Raw genomic sequence first — 9,806 nt, forward strand, 5'->3', positions numbered from 1 at the left:
GGTCGTTGACACAGGCTCGGGCCCTAATAAGAGCTTAGAAACAATAAATACGTAAGAGAGAAAAAAAAAACTCACTGAAGCAAAAAAACTGTTATATCAAAAGTTAAATGTATGACTTGAAAACAAATGACAAATTATTGTTCCTTAATTATTTCGATATTGTGTTTTTGTTTACAGTTCACGTTGCTTCACCGTCAGTAAGCAGGGTTTTGCTCTTGCTGCCCCTTTATAATCATGTGTGTGATGAAGAGGAGCAGTCCGTTCCCCTCCGTCTCTCTCTGTGTTACATGACTTTTCCTGTCGCTCCGTCTGGATGAGAGACGCGCCGTGCGTTAAAGCAGAAGTAAGCGGAATATTTGTGTTAATATAAGTCTTAAATAGTTATATCTTCCGACAGCAATCACTTCTATAGAGTGTTTGGTCTGAAACACGGGTCTGTCAGTCACTCTGATCTGCTGTAAGCCGAGGAGAAAACTTTCCTTGTATCCTACAACCTTTATCCAATGAGGAGAGAGAACGGCATAAAGGGGCGGTCCTCTCTGTGTGTGCAGCCAAGGGATGCGCGTGAATGTGGTGACGTAGGGACGAGGGCGGGGACTGCTAACTCCATCGGCTGACAAGACGTTAGCCAAAACCACCGGATCGCTTACTTACTTCTGCTTTAATTAATTAATTAAGTTATTTTTGTTATTAAGGCCTGAAGAAAAACTTTCTGATGCTGATCGAGCCCCTGCCCTATGGAATTACCTTTGTATCAAATCAATCCAAAAAAAACCTCATCAATGTCAAACAAAAATAAGAGCTTATAGAAAGAATAAAACTTAATTTACGTAGGAGAGAAAAAAACTCACTGAAGCAAAAACAAAAATAAAACTGTTATATCAAAAGTTAAATGTATGACTTGAAAACAAATTACAAATATATTGGTATTGGTATTGGTATCCTTAATCCAATGTGTGTAATCATATGCACCTCCCTGTGTGTGATGAAGAGGAGCAGTCCGTTCCCCTCCGTCTCTCTCTGTGTTACATGACTTTTCCTGTCGCTCCGTCTGGATGAGAGACGCGCCGTGCGTTAATGTGGCTGCTGCTGCTGCTGCTGCGGACAGAGCCTGTAGCGTGCGGGTCATGGGCGGCTTGGACACAGACATGGACCTGGACATGGACCTGGACCTGGACCTGGACCTGTCCACGGCGGCGAACTCGTCCTCGTGGAGAGCCGAGTCCGTGCTCGTGCCTCTGGGCTTCTCGGTGATCTTCCTGCTCGGCACCGTGGGGAACTGTCTGGTGCTGGCGGTTCTGTTCCGGAGCGGCCAGATGAACACCAAGACCACCAACATGTTCATCCTCAACCTGGGGGTCGCGGACCTGAGCTTCATCCTCTGCTGCGTGCCCTTCCAGGCCACCATCTACACCCTGGACCGCTGGGTGTTCGGACCCGCGCTCTGCAAGCTCGTGCACTTCATCATCTTCCTCACCATGTACGCGAGCGTGTTCACGCTGACGGCCGTGTCGCTGGACAGGTGCGTCCACTTTCTCCTGATGGATGGATGGATGGATGGATGGATGGATGGATGGATAGATAGATAGATAGATAGATAGATAGATAGATAGATAGATAGATAGATAGATAGATAGATAGATAGATAGATAGATAGATAGATAGAGGGCTGCAACTAACATTTTTTTTCATTATCAATTCAATCTGTCAATTGTTTAATCGATTAGCCTAGTTGTTTGGTCATTTTAATATTAAATAATGAATTAAAGTAGGAATTAAATCATAGTGATTAAATAGTGTTTACCAAACCACAAGACGACGTCCTCAAATGTCTTGTTTTGTTCACAAACCAAAGACATATTCTGTTTATTGTCATAAACGAACAAAGAAACCAGAAATATTCACATTTAAGAAACTGAAATCAGAGAATTTTGACTTTTTTTTGTAAAAAACAAACAAACAAAAAACTAATACTCAAACCGATTTTTAAAAAAAATCAAAATAGTTGATGATTATTGTTTGATTCATCAATTAATTGTTGCAGTGATAGACCAGAAATATTCACATTTAAGAAGCTGAAATAAGAGAATTTGGACTTCTTTTCTTAAAAAACAACAAACTACTCAAACCGATTATTTGATAATCAAAATAGTTGACCATTAATTCAATAGTCGATTATGGCCGATTCGTCAATTAATTGTTGCAGTGATAGATAGATAGAAAGTCCAATCATCAGATACATAAGTGTTTGATTATATAACAACCGTGGCCATCAGCTGACACACCCTCTTACAGTATCAGTTTGATCTGAGTTGATTGTTTCCTGCTTCCTGTTCCACATGATTGTTTTCCTGCTGTTGTTGTTCACTGTCCTCAGAGCAGACTGTCAGAATCTGGAGTATTTGTTGTTATTGTAATTTTACAGATTCTAATTGTCAGAAAAGTTGAGTTTTAGTTATTTGTTGAGTGAAAAAAAAGGAGATTAACTACCAAGCAAACAGTTCAGGGTGTTTTCAGCCTTATTCTGTCGTTTGATCGGAGAAATCTGAAGTGTTTCCTGTGAGTGGATTCATCATCAGCGCAGGGACAAAAATGTGAATTTTCTTTGCAAACTATGAAGCAGTAAACTAAAACAACTGTAGGCCTACTTCAGACTGCAACAGTATCACATGACACGTTATACACTGCAAAAATTCAAAATCTTACCAAGAATATTTGTCTTATTTCTAGTCAAAATGTCATTTCTAGTCAAAATAAATCTAATTATACTTAAAATAAGACTCATCGCATCAAAAAGTAGCTTGTTTTTAGACATTTTTTACTTTTTTCAAGCAAATTTTCCACTTTCCACATAAGTAGAAAAATCTGACAGTGGAGCAAGTTTTTCTTTCTTATTACAAGCACAAAAAACTTGCTTTCACTGGCAGATTTTTCTACTTATTTCAATTGAAAATTAGTTTGAAACAAGTGAAAACTGTCTAAAAACAAGTTAATTTTTAGGTGATGGGTCTTATTTTAAGTGGAAAGAGATTAGTTTTGACTAAAATTGAGACATTTTGACAAGAAATAAGACAAATATTCTTGGAAAGATTTTGAGTTTTTGCAGACAGTGTACATATAGATTTCTAGCAACATAAAAACACCTGTGATGATTCATATCTGTGAGTGATGAACACATGGTTCCTACAGTTTAAGCCAACTTCAATTTAAGACTTTTTAAGATGTTTTTAATGCCACTTGAAATGAAATTTAAGACCGACTTCACAATAAACACAAATGCAAAAAAAAAAAAAAAAACGTCACCACATGTATTACATAGGATTAGGGACAATTTTACCCACTTTCCTATGTGGTCCAAGGTAAAGTGACTGCTACAGAATGATTGCGGGGGGAACTGATTTGGGAGCTGGTGGCGGTAAGAAATGTAGCGGTGACAGCCGCCACTAACTTCTCTATGTCAGAATGTTACCAATTATTTTGAGATTTGAGACTAATTATAATCATAAAATCCCACTTACGAAGTGTTAACATTTTTAAGACCTTTGAAAAATCGATTTAAGACATTTTAATGACAATTAAGGCCTTTGTTTTTAGATTAATGAATTCAATGCCTTTTAAGACTTTTTAAAGATCCGTAAAAACCCTGGAACACCTGGCTCTCGTCCTCTCAACAGATATTTGGCCATTTGTTACCCGCTGCGCTCCAGACAGATGAGGACTCCCAGGAACGCGCTGGTCTCCATCGGCCTGGTCTGGGCTCTGTCCTTGGTTTTCTCCGGCCCGTATCTCAGCTACTACTCGCAGATGGAGCTGGTCGGCACCGTGGTGTGTGTTCCCGCCTGGGAGCCCGGGCCTCGCGTCATCATGGACGTCTGCACCTTCGTCTTCGGCTACCTCGTGCCCGTGCTGGTGCTCGGCCTCACCTACGCCCGCACCGTCCGCCACCTGTGGACCAGCGTGGACCCGGTGAAGGACATGTCCGAGTCTCGACGGGCCAAGCGTAAAGTCACCAAGATGATCATCATCGTGGCCGCTCTCTTCTGCCTCTGCTGGCTTCCCCACCACCTCGTCGTCCTCTGCATGTGGTTCGGACGTTTCCCCCTCAACCACGCCACCTACGTCCTCCGCATCCTGTCCCACCTGGTGGCCTACACCAACTCCTGCCTCAACCCCATCGTCTACGCCCTCGTCTCCAAGCACTTCCGCAAAGGCTTCAGGAAGGTTTTCGGCTGCACGCTGAGGAAGAGGGAGGTCAACAAGGTTCACGTGGTCCGGGCGGTGAACACGGTCAGCAGCGCGGAGACGTCCAACTAAGAGACATCGAACCAAACAACAGAGCTGTTTATAGAAAAGTCCCAGTTATTGATCACTTCCACACGGTGAAGGTGACATGAGGCTCATAATGTGGTCCAATCAGCTCTGCAGATACTAGGGGTGTACCCGAACCCGCATACATATTCAGGAGTACACTGCAAAAACTCAAAATCTTTCCAAGAATATTTGTCTTATTTCTTGTCAAAATGTCTCATTTCTAGTCAAAACTAATCTCTTTCCACTTAAAATAAGACCCATCACCTAAAGATTAACTTGCTTTTAGATCATTTTCACTTGTTTCAAACAAATTTTCACTTGAAATAAGTTTTTTGTGCTTGTAATAAGAAAAAAAAACTTGCTCCACTGTCAGATTTTTCTACTTATTTTAAGTGAAAATCTGCTTGAAATAAGTAAAAAAGTGTCTAAAAACAAGCTACTTTTTAATGTGATGACTCTTATTTTAACTGTAATGAGATTTGTTTTGACTAGAAATTACATTTTGACTAGAAATAAGACAAATATTCTTGGTAAGGTTTTGAGTTTTTGCAGTGTACACAAATAATGCTTTGAACCGAATAGTTTTGCTGTCAGAAATTTCTCCTCATTATTCGGGAGCTTTTTTCTAAAGAAAAAGAAACGTTTGGATCAGCAACAGCACAGAACCAGGTGATTCTGGTTCACACTCCAACACAGTAGGTGGCGCTAACGCACCTTAACGTTGGTGCGCCCGCCACTGTTCAACAACTTAGAATTCTTCTCATAGACAATAACGGGAAAAGAAGCGGCTATAAAACTGTGGGTAATTTTTTTTTTGAGTGTCACAACCCCCACGAAACGACTCGTTTCACTACTAGAATTTGATCCATTCAGTCCGAGCCGCACGTTTAAATTATTTAATTCCCGTTCTAGTTAGCCGAGAGCTAAATCGGAAGTTAGCTGGCTAGCTCACCGTAGCACTAGCTCGGCTGAAGTCAATGCGCCCACTTCCAGTTTCTTCCCGAATACAAAGTTTTTTTTAAAAGCCCGAATCTGAAACCGAATACAAATAGTGCACTGGCTGTACACCCATAGCAGTTACCAATGATCAATCAATCGATCGAGGAAACCCTTCACATCTCAGCTGTTGGGAGGATTTTATCCATGATTGGGTTCCTACAGGACGAATCTTCATGATTGATCTCCAAACCTTCCAGATTCTCACCATGAGGCTGAGAATTTGGTTTGTTGGTGTAATGTGACTGTTGTTGTATAATTTCATCTTTATGTAACTGACAGTAGCCTAGTCACGACCAGGCAAACATTTTGCCAACCCGTCTGTTGTTCTTTTCACCAACTGAGAGATATTCAGGGAAACTCCTAAGCAGCCAAGAGGAAAAACTGGTGAAACCAGGCTGGTTTCACCAGTTTTTCCTCTTGGCTGCTTAACAAAGTCATCAGAGACTACTGTTGTAGTACTTGAGACCACATTTCCAAGGTCTGGATCTTGTCTCTGTCTTTTTTTCTTTTTTTTAACCACAAATGTCTGTGTTTCTGTCTCACTTTGGTTTCTGTGATATAGCCTAATTCACTAAGTTACAGATAATTCAAATAGTTGTACTAAAGTATCTGCTTGTGTTAAACCATCTCAACAACTTGGTGTCACCAGGAGACTTCAGCAGGTTCTGTGCTGTGTTCTTCTGTTCAATCCAAACTTTGTTTACATTAAATATGGTTTAGATTTTATCACCATTTCTTTTTATCTGAGGAGGAATAATGTAAATATCAAGACACAGGATTATTATGAGGACTGGGACTGGATACGGTGATGGTCTTGGAAAATGGTCTCACATTGGTTTGGTCTTGACTCGGTCTCGATCCCTGTTAAAGTCTTGGTCTGGTCAGATACCTTGATGTTGTGTCTTATACTGGTCAGATACTGGGAACTCACGGTTTCTAGAAATCACACAAACGCCTGAATGAAGAGACTGAACCACCTCCGTATCCACTTTAATCTCTATTTATTTATAAGTTGTATGTAATGTGCAGATCAGAGTGAAACAAAGCCGCAGAGCTGCAGTCCGATGTGGGAACGGCAGAGTCGACTGAAGGTTCAACAGAATACGAGTTTGTAGATGAAGTGACTCACTACAGTTTTGGTTTGAAGAGCTGGTCGGGGGTCTGTGGATCAGAATCTGGCAGGAAACCGCCCGAGGAGTCAGAGGGACTGTGGGTGTTGTTGGACTGATGAAGAACCACCAGGACGTTATGCAACCAGCATTTGTCCAACAGACTTTTAATCATCTCTACAGAATCCAGCCTCTTGTGCAGAGTCCTCCGTGCTGGATCATTTATTGTTACATGTTGGTCGTACGACACCACACACACACACACACACTGGATTTGTTGTATTTAAAGTGTGATGTTACAAGATACAGTGTCATGCAAAACTTTGGGTACCCCTGGTCAAAATGTCTAATGTGAACAGTTGAGCAAGATGAAATGATCTCCAGAAGGCATAAAGTTATAGATGACACATTCCTTTTACATATTAAACAATATATATTTTGGAAACTATGACAGTGTGTAAATAGTAAATATCTTGTCTGATACCTTGGTCAAAGTTCTCTGAGAGCTCAAGTCTCCTGGGTTTCCCATTTGTTTCCACTTTTTATTCTAAAACTGTAGAAAACTAAAATAATACACTGATATTGATATTGAGTGTTCCATGTTTAACTTTATGTCTTTTGGTAGGGTCCCTCTGACATGAAGTGTAACTAATCAAATCAATTATTGTATTTATTTTATCTCACTTATTTATTCTTATTTTTATTTTTATTTTTACTGGTGTGTTGTACGGGGGGGGGGAGCCAGGATTGATAGAGCATTGTAATGTGTGAGTGTGTGTGAATGGGCGTCTGTGTCTCTATATTGTATCATGTGTTTGTTCTTTCTTTTTTCTTTTTTTTGTTTGTTTGTTGTTTTTGTTTTTTTGTCTGTTTGTTTGTTCTGCTTACTTTTTATGTATGTTACTATGTACTATGTATGTTTGTATTTCCGTTGATAATATGGACCCCCTTTGAAAATGAGATGGCACATCTCAAGGGGCTATCCTGTAAAATAAAGTCATAAAGTCAAAAGTTCTCTGAGAGCTCAAGTCTCCTGGGTTTCCCATTCTTTTGCAGGCTGCTGCTTTATTTCCACTTTTTATTCTAAAACTGTAGAAAAGTAAAATAATACACTGATATTGATTAAAGTATTGAAAAAGGGTTCCATGTTTAACTTTATGTATTTTGGAGATCATTTCATCTTCCACTTGTTTAACTTGTTCACATTTACAGACATTTTGATCAGGGGTGTCCAAACTGTTGCATGATGCCACTGTAACTGTGATTTATCTGCATGCTGACGGTATTAATGTGGTGAACACAACATCATAAGAGTGGAAATAATAAATACATCACCTTGTGACACCTCTATTTCTCTATTTAATACAACACTTTGCCTCCATCCATCAAGTCTTTAAGGTGAGAACCGTTATGTCCTTGTAAAAGTTTCCTGCTGTAACTAACATAGCAGTTCATGATGTCAAACTACAGCTGCCTGGTTGTTTTATCAACTGCACCTCCTCCTTTACAGATCAGCTGGTTTTTATTCTGGGACAACATTGAAGAGGTCTGAGTTCATTGAAATGTTACTGTTGCATTGGTCTAAACTCCACACTCATGTATTAATAAATCACTATGACTCAGCTCATCTTCAGGACGTCTCTGAACTCTTGAGTAATTAACAGTTTCACACAGAATTAGACACTAGTGGGATGTTTTCTCTTGTTTAGTCTGTGGGAGACACTTTAGCATCTTTGCTTTAGTTTTAAATGGATAAAATATGTATAAGTTTTAGTCACACAGCTCATCCTCAACGCTCTTAGCAGAGAATATCACATCTTTTTCACATTTCTGAAATTTGTAGATTTGTAAATTTGTGACTTTACACTTGAAAATGTGTGAATTTTCAACTCAGAAATGTACTGCCTCTCTTCCAGATAATATTTTTGAATCCATAACAACACCAATACGGTGTCATACAAATCACATTTGATTGATTATACTTTATATTATAAAGTTGTAAAAAACAAAACAAAACGACTATTATCTTCTGAAGTGAACACACCATCAGCTTGTTATGTTTCGTGTGTGCTGCTCCATATTTTACACATTAACTCTCTGGCTGATTTGTTTTGATCGACACTGGTTGATGTTTTTTCATGAGTCGACCAGAGACGATTTATTCCATCAATATTTAAGAGAAAAAAACACTCAGAGCTCAGAGTCGTGAAGCGTTTGTTACATAAAACAAACATGTAACACACAGAACATGGTCAAGTGTCACAGTCAATCCTTCCTATCGCCATGGAAATCAGATCTCAAGATGCTCAGGTATCATTATCATCCTCCTTCAGAACAGTTTTTTTCACTAACAAAACTAAAACCTGAGTAAAATCAGTAAAACCATGATGTTTGTGTTACACAACATCTCCCACCTGACCTCCTTCTTATTGTTGTTGCAGACGATTGAATTAGTGTTTGGAGAAAACAAACAACAGGCTCATGTAACCGAGTGTCGTTCATCACAACCTGCAGTAACCTGACAAATGATTTAATTAGGAACCTCAGAATGAACCTAATGACTTTGTTTTTGTTAGCGATGTTTTTAAAAAGACCAGGAGGAAACCGTGGAAACGAGAGGATGAACCTTTCACACCAGCAGCAGCAGCACATCTATAGATCATAGGCTGCTGCTATACTGTACTGTACTGAGCCGTCGTCACGTTACGTAAAGGCAAACCAAACACAGTCGGCACGGCGACGCTGTGCAAATACACACTTCCTGCATATGTTCTTATGTGTTCACGTTAAGTGTTCCTCCACAAACACACACACACACACACACACACACACACACACACACACACACACACACACAAACACACACACATAGCCTACATACAAACAGAGTTGATTCATCTTGAGTTGAGCCTCTCAGTGAGGAGGTGAAGCTGCGGCCTCGTTAGAGCGTGAGCAGCCTAACGAGCAGCGGAGTGACACTTGAAAGACGTCTTCATCATCAGATGTGACCTGTGTGTGTGTGTGTGTGTGTGTTCTTGTACATGCTACATTGTGAGGACCGGAACGAGTTTTTAACCAACAGACTGAGGACATTTTTGGGAAGTGAGGACATTTCGGCCGGTCCGGGCTGTTTGAGGGTTAAGACTTGGGTTAAAGGGACAACGAGGAGTTTCTATTTGGTTATAAAAAAAGTCTCATATTAATGTGGATGAATCTCCGCTACCCACACTTGTTAATGGGCCATTTTCTATAAATATATGGTTTTGTCTCTATGGTTATTTTGTTATTATTAGTGGTGGTGGAAATGCTGGGCGAGCCGACCAGCGTTTCTTTACTTTCGGTTTCGTGGCGAGTCATGAGAATAACGCCGCCGAATCTCCGTTTATG

The 9,806-nt window shown here is 40.1% G+C and overlaps 1 protein-coding gene across 1 annotated transcript; it reads left to right on the forward strand.

The window, feature by feature from the left end:
• Positions 1-1,132: 1,132 nt before the first annotated feature.
• On the forward strand, positions 1,133-4,314 carry LOC146967148 (galanin receptor 2a). The gene is made up of 2 exons (XM_085761076.1): positions 1,133-1,522; positions 3,675-4,314. The coding sequence occupies exons 1-2, from the start codon at positions 1,149-1,151 to the stop codon at positions 4,312-4,314; spliced, it is 1,014 nt and encodes a 337-aa protein (XP_085617202.1). The 5' UTR covers positions 1,133-1,148.
• Positions 4,315-9,806: the final 5,492 nt, after the last annotated feature.

This window comes from Trachurus japonicus, chromosome 19 (assembly GCF_045865225.1).
Source record: "Trachurus japonicus isolate A0001 chromosome 19, Traja_1.0".
NCBI classification, from domain to species: domain Eukaryota; kingdom Metazoa; phylum Chordata; class Actinopteri; order Carangiformes; family Carangidae; genus Trachurus; species Trachurus japonicus.

Bases quoted from the DNA above. Each gene is read 5' to 3' on its own strand.
- LOC146967148 (XM_085761076.1), top strand. From the start codon at position 1,149: ATGGACCTGGACATGGACCTGGACCTGGACCTGGACCTGTCCACGGCG. The intron at 1,523-3,674 runs GTGCGTCCACTT...TCCTCTCAACAG, and splicing joins ACGGCCGTGTCGCTGGACAG to ATATTTGGCCATTTGTTACC.